The 26,588-nt window shown below is 44.2% G+C and overlaps 1 protein-coding gene and 1 long non-coding RNA gene across 2 annotated transcripts in view; one reads left to right on the top strand and one right to left on the bottom strand.

Moving 5' to 3' along the window:
- LOC115076625 overlaps window positions 1-22,990 on the bottom strand; it is a 32,945-nt gene extending 9,955 nt beyond the window's left edge. The window contains exons 1-2 of the long non-coding RNA XR_003852817.1: window positions 22,917-22,990; window positions 5,377-5,704 (exon numbers count right to left, since the gene is read on the bottom strand). This is a non-coding gene — a long non-coding RNA (uncharacterized LOC115076625). The remainder of the gene's footprint in view (window positions 1-5,376; window positions 5,705-22,916) is intronic.
- The window catches only part of LOC115076623 (alkaline phosphatase, tissue-nonspecific isozyme-like), a 38,140-nt gene continuing 24,012 nt past the window's right edge, over window positions 12,461-26,588 (top strand). Inside the window, exons 1-3 of the mRNA XM_029578274.1 lie at window positions 12,461-12,877; window positions 21,178-21,300; window positions 24,158-24,273. Coding sequence (XP_029434134.1) covers window positions 12,826-12,877; window positions 21,178-21,300; window positions 24,158-24,273 — 291 coding nt within the window. The 5' untranslated portion in view covers window positions 12,461-12,825. The remainder of the gene's footprint in view (window positions 12,878-21,177; window positions 21,301-24,157; window positions 24,274-26,588) is intronic.

Below are 26,588 nucleotides of genomic sequence, written 5' to 3'. Positions count from 1 at the left end.
CTCTATACTTATTCTTCTTAAGACCACCAGGGACTTTGTTACAAGGCCTAAACCATACAGGGTAATGTCAATTTCCAGCTCAGCTGTGTGTCTGAGTGCCAGCATAGCACTGCAAAACCCTTTGACTTTATACAGTAAAAAGACCCATAATCATATTATTTAAAGCATGTCCCATTTCCTTTGACCAACAAGGAAACAGGTTTCCTAAGAGTGTACATTAGGAGGAGAACTTGTTTCCTGGAACAAGAGCAGATAGATCTTCCATTGTTTACTAGAGTATGTCTAGTTTGCTGAAACCTCAGACTGAGATCTTACTCAGACAATGGTCCCTGCTTCTGACCAAGTGTATTGGGTCATATCTTATTTGCTTTGGACAAAAAAAGTAGGTGTTATTTACTCCTGGACAGACAGGAATAAGGGTCTAGATGGGGGTGGACTAATTGAATTGGAGTTTATTTACTCTTGGATAGACAGAAACAGGGGCTAGGGCCATAACACACATTGTTGATTATATCACTCTTATTTGCTTAGCAAAACAAGGGCAGAAACTACCCCTCCTCTCCCCCCCCCCCCCCCCCCCTCCCATTCAACCTCCAACTGATAAAGCAGTTTCCAGGACAAGCTAAGTAACTGACCCATCATTAACCCTTTACAGGCCAATATTAAAAAGAAAAAAAAGAAGATTCCTTAAGTTCAGCTGAAAAGAGGTGCTGACCTTTAGGTCCCTAAAACAGAGGTCACTAACTTTAGGCCTTTCAGTCACCTAACTGTGGCCACCTAAGTTAGGCGACTGGTACTGGAAATCAATGCTAACTCCATTCCCCGATCCAGCCCATTATTTTCATGCATAAATTTAGATGCTGAGATAGGAAAAATATTTGAAGTCTGACAGAACTAGGAATATAACTCCTTAAGTTAGGCCCCTGGGCCTTTGGAACATCAGCTTCCGAGTTACTGCATGACATAGCACACAGGACCATTTATTTTTCTGCACCCAATCGCTAATTTATCAGCATTCGTGGATTCATTACTGCACTTATCCAAGGCCACCTTTATAAACATGGAGCCACCGGTGCAAACAACCAATTTATTTATTTATTTATTTAAAACTTTTATATACCGACGTTCATAGACATATCACATCGGTTAACAGGTAACAGGGGAGTAATATTTGAACTGATAGGGAAAGATAAAGTTACATGCAGCAGGAATATAGATGAACTTGGGAGAGTAGGAGAAAACAAAGGGTCAAGTGACCTAGGAGAGGATTTTTCAAGAGAGAGAAACAAGAACTATATTACAATTGCTTGTAGATTTTGGGGGGAGGAGGAGATTAGAAGGGAAATGTGACCTGGCGGAGGGAGATAATTCAAGTGTAGGCTTGTTCAAACAGCCAAGTCTTTAGCTTATTTTTGAAGGTGGCAGCGCAGTGTTCCTGGCGGAGTTCAGATGGCATAGAGTTCCATAATGTTGGTCCTGCTAAGGATAGTGCACGTTTTTTGGTGGCTATTAGAGATGTGAATCGGAACCGGAATCGGTTCGGAGTCCGGTTCCAATTCACATGTGGGGTTTTTTTCATCGGGCCCGATCACGGTTTTGTTTATCAGCTGCGTCCGAGCCGATAAACAAAAAACCCACCCTGACCCTTTAAAACTAATCCCTTTGCTTCCCCCACCCTCCCGACCCCCCCAAAAAAACATTTTACAGGTACCTGGTAGTCCAGTGGGGGTCCCGGGAGCGATCTCCCGCTCTCGGGCCGTCAGCTGCTACTAATCAAAATGGCGCCGATGGCCCTTTGCCCTTACCATGTGACAGGGTATCTGTGCCATTGGCTGGCCCCTGTCACATGGTAGGAGCACTGGATGGCCTGCACCATTTTTAAAAATGGCGCGGGCCATCCAGTGCAAAGGCGCGGGCCAGTGCAAATGGTGCGGGCCATCCAGTGCAAAGGGATTAGTTTTAAAGGGTCCGTGCCATTGGCACAGGTACCCTATCACATGGTAAGGGCAAAGGCCATCGGCGCCATTTTTATTAGTGGCAGCCGACGGAGCGGGAGATCGCTCCCGGGACCCCCACTGGACCACCAGGTACCTGTAAAATGTTTTTGGGGGGGTCGGGAGGGTGGGGGAAGCAAAGGGATTAGTTTTAAAGGGTCGGGTGGGTTTAGGGGTTATTTTTGTGTGCCGTTTTTCCCGCCCTCACCCAAAATGATAAGAGAACCCCCACGATCAATATCGTGGGGTTTTCCTATCATTTCGGGGGAGCCCCCAATTTCTGACTATTTTGAAAATATCAACGATATTTTCAATTGTCCGAAGCCCGATTCACATCCCTAGTGGATATGAGTTGGGAGAGATTGTGAGCGGGAGTGGCTAAGGATCTTTTGTAAGCAGTTCTGGAGGGTCTATTGAAGGTGTGGTATTGGAGGGTGTCGTTAAGCCAGTGAATGTTTTGGTTGTGCAAGGTTTTGTGAATAATTGTAAGGCTGTTATGGAGGATTCTGGATGGGATCGGGAACCAATGGAGGTCTTTGAGGATCGGAGTGATGTGGTCTGATCTGCGTGACTTAGAATTCTCGCTGCCGCATTTTGCAGCATTTGGAGAGATTTGATTGAGGTTGCTGGGAGGCCTAAGAGAAGAGAGTGGCAGTAGTCGATCTTCGTGAAAAGGGTGGCTTGGAGGACTGTTCGGAAGTCTTTATGGTGTAGTAAAGGTCTTAGTTTCTTTAGTACCTGCAATTTATAAAAACAGTCTTTGGTCATGTTGTTGATGTGTTTTTGAAAGCTGAGATGGTTATCGAGAGTGATGCCAGAAGTGATAATTTAATTAGCAAAGCAAGAAACCAGGAGTTCTAAAGGTGAGTACTAAGTGATGCACCTGTACTCAGTTTGGCCTTTTGCAGGCATAAAGAGTGTTTAACCATTTCAGGTCACACCACAACTCACACTACCTCAGCAAAAGCATTTGCTCTCCTGCAAAGCACAGCCACTTGTCCATTTCTGTACGTAGTCATTAGTGTACATCAGCTATAATGCAATCACTAATAATTATTGGAAGCATACCCAATGCGTGTAAGATCCAATCTAAGAGGGATATAGAATAATTTACCAGACATGGATATGAGGAAGGGCTGCAGTAGCTGCACCATGCCTGCCAGCTCAAGGCTGCTTGCTTGCAGAGGAGGCAGGAATCTCCGCTCAGCTGCTATTCAGTGCTGTGCTGCTGCTGCCGCCGCCATGCTACTGAAAATGGCCTCGGTACTTGCAATCTGGATTGGCCACTGTTGGAAACAGGATACTGGGCATGATGGACTCTCAGACTGATCCAGTATGGTTCTTATATTCAGTGTAACTGAGCTTGTGAGCTATCTCTTCAGTGACCTGATGCAAGTTGACGCCATTCTAAATGATAGAAGTTCACGCAGGGACCACTGAGGATCACACTTGCCCTAATGTGTGTGTGTATGTGTGTGTGGTGGGGGAACTCAAAGCTTTGAGTTTATGTTAAAGGGATGGTTCAGATGGTGGATGGGGTGCTGTGGGGGAGGGTTGGGGGGGGTCAGGCTTTCAAGAGAGGCAGGACTTCATGGATATTTATTGGTGAGAGGGTGAAGAATAACATTATATTGACTTTATGAAGGGACTTGTGTGAGTGGGCCTTGGGAGCATGGGAAGGGGGCATCTTACTTGGGGCTTACTGTCTTTGAAAACTAGCATGCCAAAAAATGAAACAAAAGCAAAATGAAAAAATTAGGCATTGCTATGAAACAAGGAGCAAAACCATTTTTTTGTTTAACCGATGCACACCCCTAACAATCATGGCCAGCACAAAGGTATCTATTAAAAGCTTGATAAAAGTCCCCCATAAATCAATTCAGTCCCAATGACTTACAACATTGATTCCTGAATTCCCTCCTCTGTAATTACAGAGCCAAATTGACCTTTTTTTCCTCCTCCAAATGTAAGCAATGCCCAGCCACTCCTGCCTGGGTCCTGGTGCCGATGGGATGTCACTTTGGCTTAAAATCTTTGGGCCTTTATGTCTGAAGTGCTTTTTTCATTTGTTGAAAGTGAATCCACAGTCTTTACGTTCTCATATGAAATTCCTGTTTTATTATATAATGTTATGTTCCAAAATGCTGGCTTTTCAAAGCAGCAATCTGATTGGCTCAGAGGACTATATTTGTAATGCCTGAGGGAACTGACATCCCAGGCTGGGAGAAGTTAATGAAATTGAAAAAATCCTTGAAAATGTAGTCCTATTGTGCTGGCAATGAGCTGCTTCCTGCCTGTGTTTCACCTGGATGTTACAGACAAGCCCTGGGTAACAGTTACATCATCTCTCATTGCAGGACAAGCTGCGTGCTCTCTGATATGTTGCTTAAGCATTTATTCATTCAAAGTGAGCTTGACTGCTTAAGGGCAGTAATGTATAATTGCACCGCATCAGCCCCTGATTTGCCGCTGTCACCTTTCACTTACCCAGCGTGCAGGAAGGGAGTTTGGCTATTAATTACATGCAGCAGCACGCCTTAACTGGGTGGCAGCGCATTCCCTGGAGTCACACACCCTGATCTAATTCGGTTTCCTGGTCACCTCCTTCCCCTATTCCTGCTCCTTAACCTCTCCCTGTGCTGATTACTGCATGGTAGGGTGTAATAGAGAAAGACATCCATCAGTCAGGTTTCTTCACCCTTCTTGGACGCACCCTTTTTTTTTTTTTTTTTTAATTTCGATTGACTGCGCTGTAAGATGCTGGCAAGGATTTATATTGATAACTGGTTATTTTCCTGATTCTCAATAATAAAAAAAAAAATGTAAACCAAGAAGATGCCCCAAAGAATCTTTCAAGGCCATTTAGTGCATACATCCCCACACGAGCACTGCGTTCTGCAGATTATAATCGCTTGATGTACCAAATTATGGAGTTCTTCGCTTGCAGGCAGCTCGGAAGCGAGCTCTTGTCAGTTGTTGGTGCCTCGTTATGGAAGACTATGTCAGAGGAAATAAGGTGTTTGAAAGATTTTTAAGCCTTTAAGAAGAAGATAAAACGTGTTTTGTTCTGTAGGGACTTTTCCACCTAATGTTTGTAATGGCAGGTTTTAAATCTGATTTTATGAAATGTATTGTTTTGCATTATTATTATTTTATGATACTGTAGTTTTGAGATGTTGCAATTCACCTAGCATAACTTTCTTACTATAGGCGAAACATAAATATTTTTAATAATAATAATAATAATAATACCCTTTTGTTTCTGTAATAGAGTCTTAAAACGTATGGGATCAGGTTCAGTGACTGGGCGAAAAAGAAAAGACAATGGTTCAGGATGAACGCCTGCAAATAATTCTGTTTGCACAAATTTGAAATCGGGCACCTTTCACTCAAGTGTTTGTTCTTCTGCGCCTTTTGGAAAGGTAAACAATTCCCACGGCAAACCTGGTGGTACCAGCGTCCCAGTGCTGGCTCTCTTGCTGTGTACCCTGATCTCAGGGATGCCCCGGCTTCTGGGTTCTCGTCAGGTCCTTGGCAGCAAATGTTTTCATCTGCACCCCTCAATCCTGATGGGACCCGCAGTACTATCACTGCTTCCCAGGATCCCAGCAAGGGTCCTGCTTACCACGTGCAGCAGACCAGACTTCTCTCAGAAGACAGTACACTTGCCTTAGGAAAATTCAAATGACTTTCACGCCTGGGCAAACTTCCTGAAACAAAACAAAAGCAATAGAGTCATTGAAGGGAAACAGGATAATGTTATGTTAAGGCAGCACCACAAGAGAATTGAGGTAACAAAATATTTACTCAGGATAAAACTCTAGGGCTACAAAGGAGCACAATAAAAGAGACCTAGTTACTTTAGGCCTTTAAAATAAATAATAGTCCATCCAGATAAGTGCCAGGGTGGAACAAACAATACAAAGTAAAAGCGACTTTGTGAAATTGACTTGATAATCCCATTTTTTGGGCCACCATTTCTGCTTTCATAGGCCTTATTCAGAGCTTTTGGGACAAAGTTCTGAACAGAGAAACTGCAAATAACAAGATTCTGCTTAACTAGAATAGTTGATTGCAGGGTTCACACATTTCCATGGATTTTCTGGCCTTGTTCCTGCTGGCTTCAGGGTCCTCACTTGACTCTAGCCATTCTCAAGACATTCTCAAGAGGTAAAGCGAGGTGACAAAACATTTTTCAGATACATCAGAGAAAGGAGAAAAGTCTGAAGTGGTATAATGAAATTGAAAGGTGAAAAGGATCAAAGTGTGGAGAGAGATGAAGAAATGGCAGAAATATCAAACAAATGGTTCAGTTTGGTGTTCTCTAAAGAAGACCCTGGAGAAGGACGGTTGCTGGTTGACAAGACCGTAGATGTGGATGGAGCAGATGAAACTCAGTAGTTTACAGAAAAGAATGTATAGGATGTGTTAAGTAAAATTAAAGTGGACAAGGCCATGGGGCTGGATAAGTTACATCCCAGGATACTGAGGGAGCTCAGAGACGTGCTGGTGGGTCCACTGTGTGACCTGTTCAATAGATCTCTGGAAATGGGAGTGATGCCGCAAGATTGGAGAAGAGCGGTGGTGATCCCGCTTCACAGGAGCAGGAGCAGAGAGAAGGCTGGAAACTACAGGCCGGTCAGCCTCACCTTGATGGTGGGAAAATTAATGGAGACTCTGATAAAGAAAAGTATAGTGAACTATTTACAATCGGGTGAGTTGCTGGACCCGAGGCAGTATGGATTCACCAGGAGAAAGGTCCTGTCAGAAAAAACTAATTGTCAACAACCAAAACGAGAGAGGGAAAAGGATCAATTGTCCAATTCACAGCTTTAACTGAGTCATAGAAATAATGATTCCATTTTGATTAAATCTGCCGACAAAGGCGGTGCCACAGTGGTTATGAATGTTACAGATTACTGTGAGGAGGCTACTCGCCAGTTGGGAGATTCTGAATATTATTTAAAATTACCTGCAGATCCTACAGCTGCAATCAAATTGGAGATTGATTCTCTTATAGAATTGGGTGCTCGCAAATGTTGGATAACCTTGAAAGAGCAAAGATTTTTGACAGTGGATTTTCCGAAGATGCCGGTACTATATCTATTGCCTAAAATTCATAAACAACTTGTAAAACCCCCGGGCAGACCGATTGTTTCATCTAGGGGCTCATTGCTCGAACCCTTATCGATTTTTGTGGACAAGTTTCTTGCACCTTTGGTGAAACAGGTGCCCTCATATGTTCGAGATTCATCGGACTTGATGACACAATTGGACATGCATACACGCCATTTATTTCCGAATTCAGGGTTGGCATTAGCCACGATAGATGTGGTGTCTCTTTATACCAGCATCCCGCAGAAGGAGGCATCGGGTATAGTGAGATCCAAATTGAATGAAGTAATCTCAAGGACTCCATCATCATTTATTTCAGCGTTAGCTGACATCTCTTTGAAGAATAATTTCTTTAAATTTGGTGATGAGTATTTTTTACAATGCAGAGGGGTCGCTATGGGAGCTGCAATGGCTCCAGACATCGCTAACCTATATATGGGGGATTTTGAGAAGAGATTTCTACCAGTAAACCCTTTTGCTGGCCAGGTAAAATTTTGGCGACGATATATCGATGATATACTGGTAGTATGGGAGGGTGATGAGGATATGTTTGAATTATTTATGGGATGGTTAAACCTTTGTGATAGAAATATCAAATTTACTTATACGTTTGACAAATCCTGTATTGCTTATTTGGACATTTCCATTTCCTTACACGCTACTGGTTTTACTTTTTCTTTATACCGCAAATCCACAGACAAAAACACTCTACTCCGATTCGAAAGTTGCCATCCATATCATTTAAAATCAAATTTGCCTTATGGCCAATTTTTGCGTCTTAGAAGATTATGTTCTGATTTGTCAGATTATAAACTACAAGCTAAGCAATTGATGTTTAATTTCCAACAGAGAGGTTATCCCCAAACAATTATCAAAAAGGCTTACAAACGTGCTAGGTGGGTAAATCGTGATTTATTATTTTTGCAATCACAAGATCGGTCAGTATCTGAAAACATCACTTGTGTACTTCCATATTCATCGCAGATATACCTTGTTCAGAATATCATCAAGAAATATTGGCATGTGTTAAGTTTACATGCAGAGTTGCAGCAAATTCCTCGCTTTGCATTTAAGCGCAATAAAAATTTAAGAGACTTGATGGTTTGTTCTGACATTTCCGATGAATTTTTAAGAACTGCAGTTGACAGTGGAGAACTTAAGGGTCATTTTCCTTGTAACAAGTGTAGTGTTTGTAACCAATCGTTTTCAGGAGAGTTTCTTCCTTTTTTTGCAAAAGGCAAATTCAAATTTAAATCACGCACGGATTGTCAGTCGAAAGGAGTAGTCTATGGGTTGTGGTGCCAATGTCCTTTATTATACATTGGCAAAACCAAACGCAATTTAAAAACTCGTATGATTGAACATAAAAGCGCTATTGCGAGACAACGTGTAGAAGCGCCTGTAGTGCAACACTGTTTAGAAAATGGACACTTGTTTGACTCTTTACGATTTGCGGTTATTGAACAGCTGATACCTAGTAGTAGAGGGGGAGATTTTGACAATTACCTTCTACGAAGAGAGCAGAAATGGATTTATTATTTCGACACTGTGGCCCCTAAGGGATTGAACAGAGAAATTGATTGGTTTGTGTTTTAATTTGACTTGACAGCAAAGACATGTTCTGTTTTGATGAAAATGGGGAATGTAAGAGATGTTTTTTAGGAAGTGGTGTTTATCCTTTGATTTCGGAATTTGTAGTTCTCAGGAAGTAGTGATTTTCCTTTTGATTATGGGATTTGTAGTTCTTTCATTGGCTTGTCATTGTGGTTTCCGGTGACGTATAAGTTGTTTGTAAGATTTAAAAGGATGTGGCATCAAGAGCTAGCTAGAGACGCCGTGGCGCCATTTTTGAAAACATTAGCTGAGACATAGTTTGTCCGGGTAAGTCCTTCTCTCTGTGATATAATTTAGGTGTAGATTATTCTCGGTTTAGGTTAAATTGGTTGTCTGTGGGTTTGTATAACTGAATATGAGTGCACTCTTCAATTTTCAATTTTCATTTTTAATTTGTTGTGTTTGTCCTTAGAAGAGATTGAAGAAAGTTGGCCGCTTCATGTAAAACACTATTGAGTGGTATCCCCTGAAGAAGGTTGCTCTCGGCAATCGAAACATGATTCATGTCGGGAATGCTTTAATGTGATATCCTACGAGGCATCGGCTAAGTATTTCTTTCTCTAATAAGTTTTGAATTTTGGAAATTTTCAATTTTAAATGTTGGTGGGAAGTATAGTTTTTGGTTTACATTTATAACCTTTTTTAGGGAAGTTTGGAAATAAAACTATGGTGAAATTAAGATATTCTAACTAGGTTGAATACTGATATGAGCAAATGACGATAAATGATTAAATATTACATGCTGCTTTGTAAGCTGATTAAGGCTTGCGGCCCATTGAGAGGCGAGAGGCCGCGGATTGAAACTTCAAAGCAAAGATCTTTATGATATTGTCATTTGCCTATGACTCAGTTAAAGCTGTGAATTGGACAATTGATCCTTTTCCCTCTCTCGTTTTGGTTGTTGACAATATTGGAGAGGTGTGCTGCTTCTTTGTTTGCAGAAAAAACTAATTGACATTTTTGATTGGGTAACTAAGGAATTGGATTGAGGAAGAGCGCTCAGTGTCATCTACTTGCATTTCAGCAAAGCTTTTGATACGGTCTCGCATAGGAGGCTTGTGAATAAAATGAGAAACTTTGAAGTGAGCGCCAAGGTGGTGGTATGGATTACAAACTGGTTGATGGATAGAAGACAGCATGAGATGGTAAATGGAACCTACTCTGAAGAGAGATTGGTGTTAAGTGGAGTGCTGCAAGGATCGGTGTTGAGACCGGTTCTGTTTAATATCTTTGAGAGCGACATTGTGGAAGGGATAGAAGGTAAAGTTTGTCTTTTTGTGAATGATACTAAGATCTGCAACAGAGTGGACATGCTGGAAGGAATAGAGAGAATGAGACGTGATTTAAGGAAGCTTGAACGGTGGTCAAAGATATGGCAGCTGGGATTCAGTGCCAAGAAGTGCAGAGTCATGCATCTGGGGTGTGGTAATCCAAAAGAGCTGTATGTGATGGGGGGTTAGTGCACGGAGCAAGAGAGGAACCTTAAAATGATAATGTCTAGTGATCTGAAGATGGCGAAGCAATGTGACAAGGCAATAGCTAAAGCCAGAAGAATGCTGGGCTGCATAGAGAGAGGAATAACCAGTAAGAAAAATGAAGTGATAATCCCCTTGTACAGGTCATGCGACGGCATGAAAGACAGAGGAAGCAGCTGCAAGGTTCCCGCAGCCGCAGTGCCGCATGGGGGAGGAGCGCAGGGAGCAGGCCCATGCTGCCTCCCTGCAGAAAATGAAAAAGGCAGCCTCGAGCAAGGGCAAGAGCCGGTGCGGGGATGGGGTGGGGTATTGGGCACAGAGACTCCGCAGGCATGCGGCCGCTGTAGCCAACAGCAACTACGTGTTTGCGCTGACCGGCCCACACCGGGGCAAGCCCAAAGCCCCGATAGGCCAGTCCGCCCCTGAGCCTAATACTTTGGATGCAACTCCAACATTGCTCTCTGATTCAGCGGCAAGAGGTAACGGGGAACTGAACTCAGACAGCAACTAACAAGGGCCCTGACTTGACGGTTGGGGGTGACTTGTATGGCGCAGCAGTTGCTACCATAACCTTGCTGGGCAGACTGGATATTTATTTAGATTGATATTCTGCTTTTCGCACTTTTTTCAGCGCTTCAAAGTGGATGACATTCAGGTACTGCAGGTATTTCCCTATCCCCAGAGGATAGACCGTTTGGTCCTTTTCTGCCGTCATTTCCATGTTTCTATGTTTAAGACTCGATTACGGGGGAAAAGGGCAGGGCTGGGGGCGAGGGCAAGACCCATCTCAGGACCTGTGGCCGTCCCAGGGCCTTCCCTTCCGGGAAGCATCCGCAGTGGCCCCAAGGACCTTCCCTGGTACAACGAGCGAAGGGTTCATAAGTTCCTGCAGGTGTTTCTGGATGCACTCCCATGGAGGAACATCATAGAAGAGGCACCTTCAAAACGCAGTTCCTTATGCCGACCTGCCGGCAACCGTTTAATGTAATTATTCTTCAGGGAACCAACAGGAGGAGGGGGCCTGCAAGCGAGACCGAGAGGCGGAGAGGAGCAGGCGGATCGGAGACTCGGAAGGAAAGAAATGCAGCAGGAGGAGTCACCTTGTGCAGAGCAAGTGAACGTCTCATCTGTATCAGTTGTAGATCGGGGGGGGGGGGGGGAGGAGACGGAACAAAAGAAGGGGGGGCAGGGTAAAATATTTCTGGAGGGGTAGGGTAAAGAGTATGAGAGAGGAATAGAGCTGGAAATAGGAAAGAAGGAGAGAACACCTGTAGAAGAGGCTGCAGAAGTAGAGTGCAGGAGGAAGGGGATGAAGAATACAGTGCTGGGTACACCTTGTAGTACTGCATAAATGGTAGTAGTAGTAATAAAAAGAGAGCACACAAGAAAACAAGGAGAGAGAAAGAGGAGAAAGGGGAAAAAAGTCAGTGACTGAGGTACAGGGAGATAAAGTGACTCCCCCAGGGTCACACAGAGAGTCAGTGACTGAGGTACAGGGAGGTAAAGTGACTCCCCCAGGGTCACACAGAGAGTCAGTGACTGAGGCACAGGGGGATAAAGTGACTCCCCCAGGGTCACACAGAGAGTCAGTGACTGAGGCACAGGGGGATAAAGTGACTCCCCCAGGGTCACACAGAGAGTCAGTGACTGAGGTACAGGGGGATAAAGTGTCTCCCCCAGGGTCACACAGAGAGTCAGTGACTGAGGTACAGGGAGGTAAAGTGACTCCCCCAGGGTCACACAGAGAGTCAGTGACTGAGGCACAGGGGGATAAAGTGACTCCCCCAGGGTCACACAGAGAGTCAGTGACTGAGGCACAGGGGGATAAAGTGACTCCCCCAGGGTCACACAGAGAGTCAGTGACTGAGGTACAGGGGGATAAAGTGACTCCCCCAGGGTCACACAGAGAGTCAGTGACTGAGGTACAGGGGGATAAAGTGTCTCCCCCAGGGTCACACAGAGAGTCAGTGACTGAGGTACAGGGGGATAAAGTGTCTCCCCCAGGGTCATACAGAGAGTCAGGGACTGAGGCACAGGGACGGTGACTGAAGCATAGGGAGAGAAAGTGACTTGCTCAGGGTTCACAGAAAGAAATGGTGACTGAGAGGCAGGGAGAGTGCCAAGGTGCTGGGAGGTGCAGGATTTGAAGACTTCCAGTGACGTGGTCCCATGCACTCTGCATTTTTCTAGAATCCCTGCACATCTTCAGTTTCCACGTTTCTATTTAATGCATTCATTTTTTTCCTGTAGCAGACCCGGCTGACCTCCAGCAAAAGCCCTTAAAATCTCTGCATTGCCCTGAGAGCCCTGGTAACACATGACGAGTTGTTATGAAGTGGGAAGATATTTTTCAGCGTCGGAAGAAAGGTCTCTGTCTTTGGCTGGCTGACTGCCTGGCTCCCTGCCTTGTGTAGGAGGTGTCACCCAGGTGTGCCTTAAACCTCTCTGCTAGGAGGAAGCCCTTACAGTACCTGATGTGTTGTGGCTGACTGGGGAACTGCCCTTTCCTCTGTTCTGAACAAAGTCACAACCAGAATCGGACTTTACCAATAGAATTGACTTAGTTTGATTTGGCCTGCAGACTGCTGAAGTGTCGCGAAGGCACCCTAAGCTCAGGAGAAAGGACCATGAAGAGTTTGTTATTCCTTCTGATGGTGAAAGTGTCTCTCGCCTTCCCAGGTACGTGTCGCAAAACTGTTGGCATTTTCATCTAAAGCTGCGGAGCAAGAAGAGGTGGGGGGAGGAGAAACCTGGCACATAGAGACCACATTATTTCTTTTGTGGGTGACCCCCAGTTTCACCCAAGTCAAGGGTTGTAACCCTGCTGAGAGAGTTATGAGGTTATCTGTGCCCCATCAGTTACTAGGGATCACGTTTTCCCACCCGCTGCTGGCCAGGGCTCGTCGCCCCATCATAGCCCCCCCGGGTCTAACCCAGCAGGAAGGACTTCCCAGGGCCAGCCTGAGCCTCCGTGACCTTCCTAGTGCCAGGACTGGGCTCACTGCTTCCATCAAGTTGCTCAAAAGCAAGCAAACTGGAGAACAGGAGAAAAGAAAGTAACCTAAGTCTTCCCCCAGCCTACTGGCGCCACTGAGAAAAGAAAGAGTGCAAAATGCAGTAAATTATAAGGGGAACAAAGAACATGGCTTAAATATATATCAATAACTTATATAAACGCCACAGATAACGAAGTATATCAAATATCATGTCACATTGACCTCATGTGGTATAGCTCTATTAGATTTTATTATACACAAAAAAAAATACTGATATGGAATACAAAGTTCAATTATTTATACAAAATAAATACTGATTTAAAGTTTTTGCATAAATAATTTAACTTCTTTTCCATATACGAGGATCCTCGTAACTTTAAAATAATGCAGTTTCCCTTTCGTATGGCTTTTTACACATTTTGATATATACCGTACTAAATTCAGTTTTTCATCTAACTTTCGAATAAGGGGGTGGCCTAATGATTTAGAGTATTAGACCACTAGCCTGTGATTAATTAAAACAACCATCTTCGGGCATGAATTTAAGGCTCACCTGAGTCACCGACTCTTTGTGGGACCCTGGGGGAGTCATGTACTATCTATCGATCTATTTAATTATTTTAAGTTATTTGTTATCTGGCCTTCCACAGTTCAGGGCGGGATACAATTAAAACATTCACAAAAGTCACAGATAAAATACAAAAGTCAAATCTTAAGAAGCCATGAGCATTATGTGTAGGACAAGTTGATTGGATCAGCTGTATGCTTTCTCAGACAGGTTCGTTTGTAGCGCTTTCTTGAAGGACTTTGGGTCTGAGATAGTCTTTGTCACTGTTGGGCGTGAGCTCCATAAGATAGTGCTGACCGTAGAGAAAGCAAGTTCCCTGGTCTTGTCCAAATGAGCAAATTTCACAGAGGGAATGTCTAGTAATGCTTGATTTGAGGATCTCAATGTCCTGGATGGGGTGTACAATTTTAATGTGGCTGTGATCCATGGTGAAGAGAGATTATTCAGAGGGTTGTGGATTCTCACAGAGAGTTTATATTGAGCTCTATAGTTGATAAGTAACCAATTAAGGGGGTCATTTTCTATCCCAATGGCACGCGAAAAGCCCCTTTTCATGTGCGATAGCTAGATAGGGGCGGAGTCGGGGCGGCGGTGGGACCAGAAGAGGAGGAGTCGGGGCGGATGCCGCGGAAACTTCACTGGCGGCGAAAAGGTAAGACCCCTTATCGCCGCCAGTAGCGCACCCAATAGCATCACCTTTCACGGTGGCGCTATTGGGTGCGAAAGCCGGCAGCGATAACACTGCGGTGGGTGCAATTGCTGCTGGCTTTTGCAGGCCCGCCCCCCCCCCCCCCCCCTTACCGCGCGATTCACAAACCAGTGCAATCTTAGAAAATCCAGCCCTAAGTGATTGTAAGACGGGGGTGATATAGTCACATAAGAGATGTGCAGCAGAGTTCTGGGTTATTTTGTAAGCAGCGAGTGACGTAAGCAATAAGAGCAGTGAAAAGAGAATTACAATAGTCTAACGCAGAAAAGGGAAGAGACTGAAGTACTGTGCAAAAATATTTTGAAACAGCTGATACATCAAATAACACCCAAATGTATCTCATGCATATTCATTGTGGATGTCCTGAAAACCTGGCCTGCTGGTGGCCCTCCAGGGCCAGAGTTGCCTACCCCCTGCGGTAATCTGTGTGCTAATGCATCGAGAGTTTAAAAAATATTTGCTAAATTGAAAATGTGCACGCCAATATGTGTAGTGCACCTGCAACATGGTTTATGCTTAGAAAACACATTTTGTATGCACAAAGCAATGCTTAGTCTGTTATTTTTTTTTGTTTGTTTTTAGGTAATGCAATTTAACTCCTGGGTCAGAGGTGGAGTAAAGTTAACTCACATTTCTGGAGCTTGTTTTAGCCTGTGGTGCTGTGCCAGCGTAGTCCCTAGACCTGGAGTTCCCGGGTGCAGGGGTCCCTGGACTCCGATCTCCCAGGTCCAGGAGCTGCAGGTGCAGGACTATGCAGGCACAGCATCACAGTCCTAACCCTAGCTCCAGAAATGCGAGTTAACTTTACTCCACCTCTGACCCAGGAGTTCAATTTCCAGCGTTAAGAAAACCTTCATGACTTTAACGCCCCTCCCTGCATTAATAGGGAGTAATAGCTAATGTCTCGATTAGCATGGGGTTTGCATGGAGGGGGTGTTAATTTGTGCGCACATGTTTATTCTCATGTGTGAACACATTTTTGGTGTGCTAAATTATGGGTAAAGTTAAGTGCACAAAAATGTGCACACACACACACATAGGAGCAAACATGTTCATTCAGCCTAGTGCACCTTATTACTTAGCCTCTTCCTCTCCTAGTGCCTCAGTCACTAACTCTCTGCATGACTTTGAGGGGGTGTCACTTTATCTCCCTGTATTTCCAAGACCAGTTGATAATAAGACATTTGGTCTTAATTTAGTTTTTTATTTAAATTCTTTATTTTGTTCAGGAGCAAACCCAGATGAACTGAGCATTTTCTCAAAATAATTCAGATGTTGGAGTTTCTTATACAACTTACTAAACATTAAATCTACGTATGATATGATCTACATGATAATTGTTTTATTATAACTATATATGATTGTTTCACTATAACTGTAGTGTATATGACTGTTTGTAAGATTCTAGTTTTAGGATTGTTGTGATCCAGTTCGAACAGTTTTATGGTAATGAATTGCAGAATACAAACGCTTGCAGATAAATAAGTGTAAAACGCATACATATGAAATCCATGCGGAATCACAAAACGCTGCTGCGTCATATTGGAATGAGACGTGAAAGGTTTAGAGGCATGGAAAGGAGTTTATTTCTTTTGGGGGTTTTTTTTTTTACCTCTTGGATCAATTTTACAGTGCGGGTAACAAAAAGAGGATAGATGCAATGTTATTGAGAAACTTGTCAATACAATAAAGTATTTTTAAGGACTCTTGGATCTATCCTCTTTTTTGTTACCCTCGTGGCTTTGATAGATCGTCTTCCTTGTTGCTTTCTGGGTCCATCAGTTTTACAGTGCTCCTGGCAAGGTGTGACAACAAGAGGCGTCACAGCCGATGCACAGTTAAAATGTACAATAGAAAGGGTTCCGTATAAACCAAAATTTAACCTGAAAATCAAAGCCCTCTTAACCAATAGCCGTTGCAACATAAATGACCCCCATCAGATACTTTACTTCCGTTGAAGGTTCCATCTTACCTATTGGCAGGGACCTTTGCTTTCAGATTTTATTTTATTTATCCTGAGAATTTCAGTGCCATAGCCAAAACAAAATCAGTGGAAAAAAGACTTTGTTATAAGACAGGAGAAAAATCAGCAGAAAAGTAATTTTTTTCCGTTGATCTTCTTTGTTGGTTATAACATTGAAATTCAAGAAAAATTAAAATAACTGAAATGAAGGTCCCTACTTATTGCTCATCACCCCTAGAACAGAAATACTGTATGAATGTGTGTGTGTGTGTATATATATATATATATATTATATATATATATATATATACACACACACACACACACAGTTCGGTCAAGTTGCTTAGCTTTAAAGCTGTCATGTAGGCAACAAGTGACTTTCCTCAACTAATCAGTGCAATTAAGAGGTCGCATCCATGAGTAACCAGATTATGGGTCCCAAACCGAAATACTTCGGTCTGGCTCCCTGTCCCATAGATTTCCTTTTTTAATCATATTCTCTTATATATAACGTACTCTCTTACAATAAGAAACCAGAGCAGTTGGATAGAGATGAGAGCTGTAGTAGGCAAACAATGCGGCTTTTGGTCATGCGAAGGTCCTCCTCGGTGCTATGCTACAGTGCGCCACCTCCATGCTTTGGTTCATCATCCTTTTAGCAATCTATAAATGAAATGGATGGCTCCATATCCTGTAATCACAGCCAGCGCTAGTCTTTCCTGGGTAACGAGCATCAGCTTCATTCGTGTATTTATTTATGTAGTATAGTAATATAGTAATGATGGTAGATAAAGACCAAATGGTCCATCCAGTCTGCCCAGTAATTTGCTCATGGTAGTAATTGTGCTCCGTGCAGGTTACTCCCATGTGTTCTGTTAAGGGTTGTAACTTCTCTCCGTGCAGGTTACTCCCATGTGCTCTGTTAAGGGTAGTAACTGTCACTGTGCAGGTTACTCCCATGTTTCTGTTAAGGGTAGTAACTGCTGCTCCGTGCAGGTTACCTCCATTTTTTCTGTTAAGGGTAGTAACTGCTGCTCCGTGCAGGATACCCCCATGTGTTCTGTTAAGGGTAGTAACTGCCGCTCCATGCAGGTTACCCCCATTTTTTCTGTTAAGAGTAGTAACTGCCTCTCTGTGCAGGTTACCCCCATGTGTTCTGTTAAGGGTAGTAACTGCCTCTCTGTGCAAATTACCCCCATGTGCCCTGTTAAGGGTAGTAACTGCCACTCCGTGCAGGTTACACCCATGTGCTCTGTTAAGGGTAGTAACTGCTGCTCCGTGCAGGTTACCTCCATTTTTTCTGTTAAGGGTAGTAACTGCTGCTCCGTGCAGGTTACCCCCATGTGTTCTTTTAAGGGTAGTAACTGCTGCTCCGTGCAGGTTACCCCCATGTGTTCTGTTAAGGGTAGTAACTGCCGCTCCGTGCAGGTTACCCCCATGCAGAAATGTTACACCATCCCCTTTCTTCATTTCCAACCTCAAGCCTTTAGGTATCTGCAATGTTTGTCCCATACCCTTTTGAATTCATTTATTGTTTTCATCTTCGCCACCTCCTCCGTGCAGGTTACGCCATGTTTTTTCAATTCAGGCATCCACCACCTTCTCCCTGAAGAAATATTTCCTGATGTTGGAGTTTCATTTCAGGATCCCTAGTTCTGCAGTTTCCTTTCCAACCGAAAAGGTTGGAAGTTTGTGCATCGTCAGTACCTGTCAGGTGTCTATGTATTGCAATCTGTTTCTCGCTTGACCCAAGCAGTGCTCTAGGTCTAGATGAGTTACAGCATAATAAATACATATTTTTCCCAGGAATATCAGCGTCATTATAACCAACAAAATGGGGCAAACGGTGGAAAAAATGAGTAATTTTTTTCCCTCTGATTTTTCTCTTGTTTTTTTTATTATAAAACACTGAAAATGAAGGTCCCTAAATATATGGTATCTCTAAATCACAATGTATATGCAATTTATAAAATCTAGCCATTAAAAAGCTTAGAAAAGGACACTTGTATTGCCTGGGCTCATCAAGATAAAGTTGGCAGTCAAACTGAATTAGCCATAACCAGAGACTATAAAGTCAGGTGATAATCTAAAAGCCTCACTAAACAAGTTAACTAGTAACAGGTTCCAAACCGCTAAATATTCATTCACCACCCTTAAATCAGGGGGTAATGTATTCCAGAGCTGTGGTGCGATGCCTCCTCATGCTCTGCGTTTTGTGCATTTTGATAGACGTGCACCCTTAAGGTCTGGATCGCTGCAGCTTTAAACCTTCGCCTCCCTTCGAGGGTCTCACCTCTAGAGCCAGTTTGGCAGCCCAGACGCAGCGCTGCACCCCCCACCGTGCAGAAGACCCGGCTTCCATTCCCTGGCTCCCTGGGTCACCCGGGACTGGGAATGAGGCAGAGGCAGCATTCACAGCCCTGGTCGGGAGGGGGGGGTGAGGGAGTCTGGCCCAAAGCGCGTGGTACCACCCGGCGCCAGACTGTAGGCCCACGCGCTTTGGGCCAGACTCCCAATTGCATCCCAATTCTGGCTGACCCAGGGAGCTCAGCGCCTGAAGCTGGGTCTCCTGCATGATAGCGTGCAGCGCCGCTGCTGGGCTACCGAACCTGGTGCTCGAGACCACTCAGGAAACGAGGATTAAAAACTGCTCTGTGGAAAGCCACCCAAGGCAGAAGTGAATCTGTACTTGTGTAACAGCCTATAATAAAGTCACTGGGGTCCAGCACTGGAGATTTGGACCTTCCAGTGTACAGTATTCTGCAGAACTGGAGCTCCTGATAGGTTAAAACCGAAGGTAGATAAAGACGGTTTAAATCTGCCCATTTTACAATCTTTTGTACAGTTGACGTGATAGGCTCAGCTTCTCCATCACAAGGACATTCACTGCCCCAGTCTACATCTCTCCAGCCGCCAGGGCGCAGAATGCCTTTCCCAGGCTTTACAGTTCGTAGAATTAAGGGCCAGCAAGTATTAACTCTTATTTCTAGAAATTCAAGTGGGCTGACATTACGACCCCTCTGGTTTATTTTTCCACTTCAAACCGCCTTCCTCCTTGGGGGTTAGGGAGAGGTAACATGGAGAAAGGAGGTGGGGAAAGGGATCGTGAAATCTGACTTCAACTCATGCCAGTTCTTCAGTCTTAGGGTTGCCACCCGGCTCCATGTTAGAAAGAACAGGCTGAGCCAGGCTTGGTTTTAACTTATTGCATGCTGGGACTTGCAGTTTTGATTTTCTTAGGTAAACCAATGGGATAATGAAAACGACAAGCCCCTGAGTGCAAGAGTGTAAAAAGGCCGAGCCAGTTCCTTATTTATTTATTTATTTATTTTATTTCCCTATCCCCAGAGGGCTTACAGCCTACGCTGAGCTCAATTAATTTGTTGTAACCATTTTAGAAAACCCTTTAAATAAATAAAACAAATACTTATTCCGGCTCTTCAGCACAGATTAGTGATGGTGACACAGGCAGCCAAGCCAATGAGAGTGAAAATTTCCCATATGGCCTTTCAGGCTGGAAACCAGGTGAGTACACAACTGACTGGCTCATGCCCAATACATACACAGGCAGCTATAGGTTTATTTATTTGTTGAGCGGTTATGCAATTGCTCTAAGTGATGTAGGACTCTGGATCCTGGGGAATGCTTGCCATTTCCTTCTCAGCTCGCATCTCTTCATGTCGCTCCAGCCTTCTGAGAACTACAGAACCAGCCCAGCCGGCACCATCCCACTGCCAGCAGGCGAGGCAAAGAACTTTTAATGCGACAAACACACCGAGCTGCCAAGTCACTCCATTTTTGTAGAGGGAGCATAGAGGCCAGTCTTGTGTATTTTGGTTATGGCAGTGCCGATTGCCAATGCAAGAAGCAGGAACGGCAAATTCCACAGTGCGCTGGGGGCGCAAATCCAAAATGCAGTGGTGGCCAGAAGTCTTCTGGCAGAATCTGGGTGGCTTGGGAGCACAGTGCACCGTTTCTTTTTTTTTTTTTGAAGCCCAGTCTTCTTTTTATATATGAGGCCAGCCTGGTATTACCTCCCCTGTCAGTCACACATTTAGTAATGGAGGAAAGGAGCAAACCTCTGCAATGCTCTCACTTGGAAATAGGACTTAATTCTTAAATAAATTATGTTATAATTTTAAAAGAAAATGTTAATTATAGCATGAAACTGAAAACCTTTTCCTATTCTTCCTACTGTTCTATGGAGAATTTACAGTGGCCAGCCGTAATTCAGCTGTAATTGTTGTGGCAGATTCTGATGACATCATAAGGCATGAGACAGAAGGTTTGACTTCTGAGATAGCAATTTCAGCCTTAAAGGGGCACATTCATTTCATATTTATTTCATTGCTAGCTAAGTTGGCAATGGCTGACCTTCCTCTGCAGCCACTGCTCTGGCACCAAATGTAAAATGAAGCAACACTTCCAGTTTGTATTTTTTAATCAGTCTATACCAGGTGTAATGTGGAAGCTGAAACCTTAACATTTGCAAATTGGAGAAAAAAAGGTAAAAAAGAAATGCAAAGGGGGGAGCTAGATGGGGGTTGGAGGGCAGCAGAAGGGGGACAACAAATTTCTTCCTTTTGAGATTTTCAAAATCCCATTTTGCCAACTCTGTCCCGTAAAATGCGCTATGACCTGGCAGTATATCATTTCTATGATCTGGCGTGAAGATCAGTGGATTGCAACATGGATTGTGATCTAATGAGCTGTTAATATCTTCCTGTGGTTTCTTTTTTTCAGATCAGGAAAAGGACCCCAAGTACTGGCGGGATCAGGCCCAGAAAACACTGGAAAATGCTCTGTACCTTCAAGATCATCTTAACACTAATGTTGCCAAAAATATCATCCTATTCCTGGGAGACGGTGAGTCTTTAACCTTAGGAATGCCAGATACCTATGTGTAGAGTACGTGCACTGCCAGTTCACCACTGACCCACGAAAATGCTATGGCAGAAATGGATAAGAGTTATTTGCTTAACTTACTAGAGATATTCGGCAGCATGGCTATGCTGTCGAATATCTCCATAAAAATCACCACTTAGCCATTTAATTCATATCTGGCTAAGTTTAGGCCTGTGAATAAGTCAGAATATATCGGCACTTGTCCGGCTACAATAGATGGATAAGTAGCTCCTTCCCAATCCCGCCCATTAGATATCTTGTATCTACTTAGCCGGTTAAGAACTTAATCCATTGAACGTAACCAGATAGTCAGCAGTTACCACTTAGCTGGATAAGTGGTGCTGAATATCAGCCTCCTTATTCTCTCAGGAACCACTCCACCTTCCATTTCCTTCTATGGGGTTACATCAGCATCGGTGCCCTCTCTCCTAAATTCCTTTTCCTCCCCACCCAGAGCTGCTGGCCCCGTGTTGTCAAAGAGCCATGGCCTGTTTTCTGGCTTGTGGAGCCCTGCACACGTCTGAGCTTCACTTTTCCGTGCCACTGACAGTGAGGATTCTCCGTCACGTCCCCTGGTTACGACCCTTACACGTCTGACGCGAGCGCTGCTGGTTCTGCCGCGCTTCCGTCGCAGTGGTACCGTCAGCCTCGCTTCGGGACATACCAAACCTTCTCCTGCGTAATTCAAAGATTTGCTGTATCTCCCTTAATTTCCTTAATTCTCACCTCACTCCTGGGCTTTTGGGGGATGGTTTAGGAAGCCTATCGTATTTACTCAAGACAAAAAAAAGAAAAAGGGAATGTGCTCAGATTGTTCTTGTGTAATCTTTCGTAAGGTAGAATCAACAAATGAGGTTTGAGTTCAGCAAGCAATTGTGAAATCCTTCCCACCTTCCTTGAATTTCTGAGTTGATGATCCAAGTGTGTTGAAATGAAACTGTGAAGCTGACTCCCTGCTCTGGCAGGGCGGGGTATGGTATGAACGGCATCGGTGGATGAGAGAGGATCAGACTGGAATCACCTGGCCCCACTGTCCTGGATTCCAGGGCTTTCCCCAAAATCTGCAGAGCTGCTGGCAGTAGTGCCAGCCCGGGTTTTACCCCATTGCATGATGGAATCGTAGCTCTGTCCTTCCCATTTCTAACCCTGAGAACATTTAATTCGGAGCCAGGACTGGCTTGGACTTTCGGGGGGTGAGGTGGCAAGCCTAGCTGCATTACCAGTAATGAAAAACCGAAGTCCAACATTATCCACAGAGTAGGTAGCAGCAAAGACATTAACAGTGCAACACTCTCCTTCCCCCACCTCTGTACACACACACACACTGCCCCACCACAGAGCAGGTACAACACAGACGGCAGAAGTGCAAGCTACACACGCCATTAATGAAGAGTTTGACATTTAAAAGAGGTTAAATTAGCATGGGTTTGAAACTGTAGTGTGCAATAGTGCCAGTCATTAAGGCTTCAGCCCTGGCTGCTGTCCATTCACGCATCTTTCATATACAATCATTATTCAATCGTCTTAAGAAAAAAAAAGTCTGTCTAAGGTGGAGAGTTTTTCTTGCATTTACTTACCTCGTGCTTGGGTAAGAAATAGCAGGGCATCCAGGCTGCAAACTCTTTAAGGAGTTTCCTTGGGAAAGGTAAATATCAAGAAGGGTGCGTCAACAAGGTGTATCAAGAAGGGACCAGGTTGGTAGGTGGATGTGGTTGTCGAGAAGGGGGGGGGGGAGGGGAGCTGGGCGACAAGTAACAGGGATCCTGTCTCGGAGATCGAGGCAATATGAATGTTTTTTTAATTGGCTACCGCCTTCTACAAATTATACATTTTACAATATGTAAACTTGTCTGTGATGGAAATCGGTGGATTGCAAGGGTCTATCATTATTGTATTGTCTTATAATGATTCACTTTGCTGTTGTGCAAACATTAGAAATCTTTTATAGAACGCTGAAACGGAGAAACAGTCTCTCGGGGGGAAAAAGTGGTAGTTTTCAGGCCGATGACGATAAAATCACACGGAAAATGGGTGTTCCTTGCCGAGCGCCCGCTTTCCTGATGCACGTCCAGCCGCCTCTCCTGGGCACGCGATCCAATATTTAAACGAGGAGTCGCGCTAATAGGAGGCGCTAGGGACAATTGTGCACCCCTGGCTCCTCCTTGGCAGCCCGGGAGAGGTGGCTGTCAGCGGGTTAGGGAAACGGACGCTCGTTAATTGAGCGTCCCTTCTCCAAACCTGACCACCAGCACTTTTTTTTTTTTTTTAACCTTTTGGTTTCTTCGACTTAATATCTCCACAATATTAAGTCAGAGGCTGCTCAGAAATTAACGCCTGCTCTGGGCTGGCGTTAAGTGAGCATGCAAATGTGCAGATCGGGCGCACATATTTATTTATTTTTTTTGTATTTGGGGTGGATACCTAATAGCTTCATCAACATGTATTTACATGTGATGAGCGCTATTAGTTTTGGGAGGGGGGGTTGGATGTGCTAAACCCCTTATGGTATAAGGGGTTGTGGACGCTCGTCTCGACCCCCCCCCCCCCCCCACCCGCCGCAGCAACACGTGACGTTCTAGGCAGGTTGCATCACTTAACTGCTAATAGATGCCATGCATCTCTTTCCAGTAGTCTTCTGTATTTTCCACCAAATACCTTTTACTGCCCTTCAGGTGTTGAGGATGGGAGGGGGTTAGTTGTGATGGTCTTCATGGTGGTTGCAAAGTGCCCTGGGTCATGGTTTAAAGGGGCCTGTGAACGGGCCAGGGGATCTTGCGTCTTTCTTCATGCCCATGCTCTGCCTGTGTGTGTGTTGCAGGGATGAGCGTGGCCACAGTGACAGCAGCTCGGATCCTAAATGGGCAACAAAATGGCAGACCCGGAGAGGAGACTCAATTGGAAATGGACAAGTTCCCCTATGTCGCCCTTTCCAAGGTGAAGTAGCAGTAGCTTCTTAGGAAACCAGAACTAGGGCTCAGACCCCTGGACCCAACAGCAGCATTTTAGAGGCTAGGGAACTGGCTGCTTAGGGTCCTAAATAGATGGCAGCCTATAAATGATTGAACTAAATAAATAAATAAATCAACAACTCCCAACAACTGTATTTTTTTTTTTTAAAGAAAATACATCACTGGTAGTATGGGAAAGGTGATTCGGCTCCAGTGATATAAATAACTTTCTGAACTACATTTCCCATTATGCTTAGCGTGGTGATGTCATTTTCAGTCCAGGTCAGCTAGCTAATTTTGAATTATGTCACAAAAATAACTCTATTTCACATTTTCTGTATCTGTTTTTTGCTGTTATAAATCTTTTTGGCAGTGTTGGTTGTCAATATTCCCACTAACTGGCATGGGGGCCTTCCAGCTCCCTTCAACCTGCCTAGTGCCACTCCATGTCTGTCATGACGTGAACGGCGTGGGGGCCCCATGGTCTCTCGGGTCCTAATGAGCCTGTGCAGTTCAAACTATGAAATGGCTGGAGCGCAGCACCAGGACAGGCAGAAGGGTCCCCCATGCAGCTTATTGGAAACCTCGGTTGGGTCTTTAAGTTAAACTTCCATTGTTAGGTGGTTTTGGAACTGCGCTAAATAATCCAGGTCACCAGATTGATATTTCTGGGAATGTATGTAGAAGGCAATTTATAAAGTCCCCGTGTCGCTTCCAGGCCTGTGAGTAATTTGTAGCCAAGCAAATCATAAATTACTGCTACTATTATACATCATTTCTATAGCGTTATTTGATATCTGCAGCGCTGTACAAAAACACATAAGATACAGTCCCTGCTCTGTACAACTTACAAGAGAAACCTACAGGACGAAAGAGACTTTGGGAATTTCTTTAATTAAGAAAATGGTAAAAAAAAAAAAAAAAAAAATGAATAAGGCAGTAAAGGGGATAGCCAGAGGTTAAGTTAGGGGTTAAGATTTAAAAGCAGCCTCAAAAAGGTGGGGTTTTAGTCTGGATTTCAAAAAAGCAAGAGAGGGATTCTTTAGTTTTAGCTTAAACAGGTCATTGGAGAGACTTTGGCAAGGGCTGTGCCTATGGAATGCAGAGGGCGGGAACCAGACTGAGGTGGATGGCGAGGAGTCCAGACAGGGGCGGCGGGCAGCGCATTCAGGCAGTTTGGAAGGAAAAAGGGAGGAGGGTGATGGGCTGATAGCTGGCAGGGCAGCTCCAGTCCGGTGACGGGTTTCCTGAGGAGTGCTGTGATATTGGCAAGTCTGAAGGCAGCGGGAGCAGTAGCAGTGGAAAGTGATAGATTGAGGATATATTATGTACTAAATCCAAATCCAATTCATTTTGGCTAAAGAAAATGTCTGTCTGTACTATTTTTTAAACATTCACATTTTGTATAGATATAAAAAGAATAATGGTCTAATAGTTCAGGCCATGTGATACCAATAGAATTCCTGACTCTTTTTTTTTTATAAAGCTAATACAGACACCTCTATACAATTTTGCCCATGTTGTATCTTTTGGAAACATTCTTAGTACATAGGACTCATAGATTTATATTTAATGACCAATAGCAAAATATTGTCCCCATGTTATAAAATCGGGGGTCGGCGTGCACACTAGTGCACCTTGCGCACGCCGACGCATGCGGGCTTCCCCCGTTCCCTTCCCCCTAAACTAACCTTCCCACCCCTTCCCCTAACCTTTCCCCTCTAGCCCTATAACCCCCCCCCCCCCCCCCCCAATTTTTATTATACCTTTTGCGCCTGCCTGGAGGCAGGTTGCGCGCACCAGCAGCCTGCCGGCACGCGATCCTCCGACACAGCGGCAAATGGCCGTTGTGCCGGAGGCCTCTGGCCCTGCCCCTGGACTGCCCCTTTAGTAAAGCCCCAGGACTTAGACGCTTCCCGGGGCTTTATAAAATCCATAAACTGCTATTAATAAATAAGGAATAGTAGCTTGAGATCTGTTTAATGTTTGGTTACTTGCAGGTACTTGTGACTTGATTGGCCACTGTTGGAAACAGGATGCTGGGCATGATTGTTCCTTGGTCTGATCCAGCATGACATACCTTATGTTCTTATGTTCTTAAACTTTGCTGCATATGAGAGGAATAGCCAGCAGGAAAAATGAAGTGATGATATTGCCCCTGTATGTCTCTGGCGTACTGTATACAATTCTGGGGACCACTTCTTCAAAAGAAGATAAATCGGATGAAGTCAGTCCAGAGGGCAGCTACTAAAATGGTCAATGGTATTCATCATTTATTTAACAGTAAACTTAATAAAAGTG

This window comes from Rhinatrema bivittatum, chromosome 15 (genome assembly GCF_901001135.1).
Source record: "Rhinatrema bivittatum chromosome 15, aRhiBiv1.1, whole genome shotgun sequence".
NCBI lineage: Eukaryota > Metazoa > Chordata > Amphibia > Gymnophiona > Rhinatrematidae > Rhinatrema > Rhinatrema bivittatum.
The sequence above is the reverse complement of the archived record's forward strand: the minus strand, read 5'-3'. Positions and strand labels throughout refer to the sequence as shown.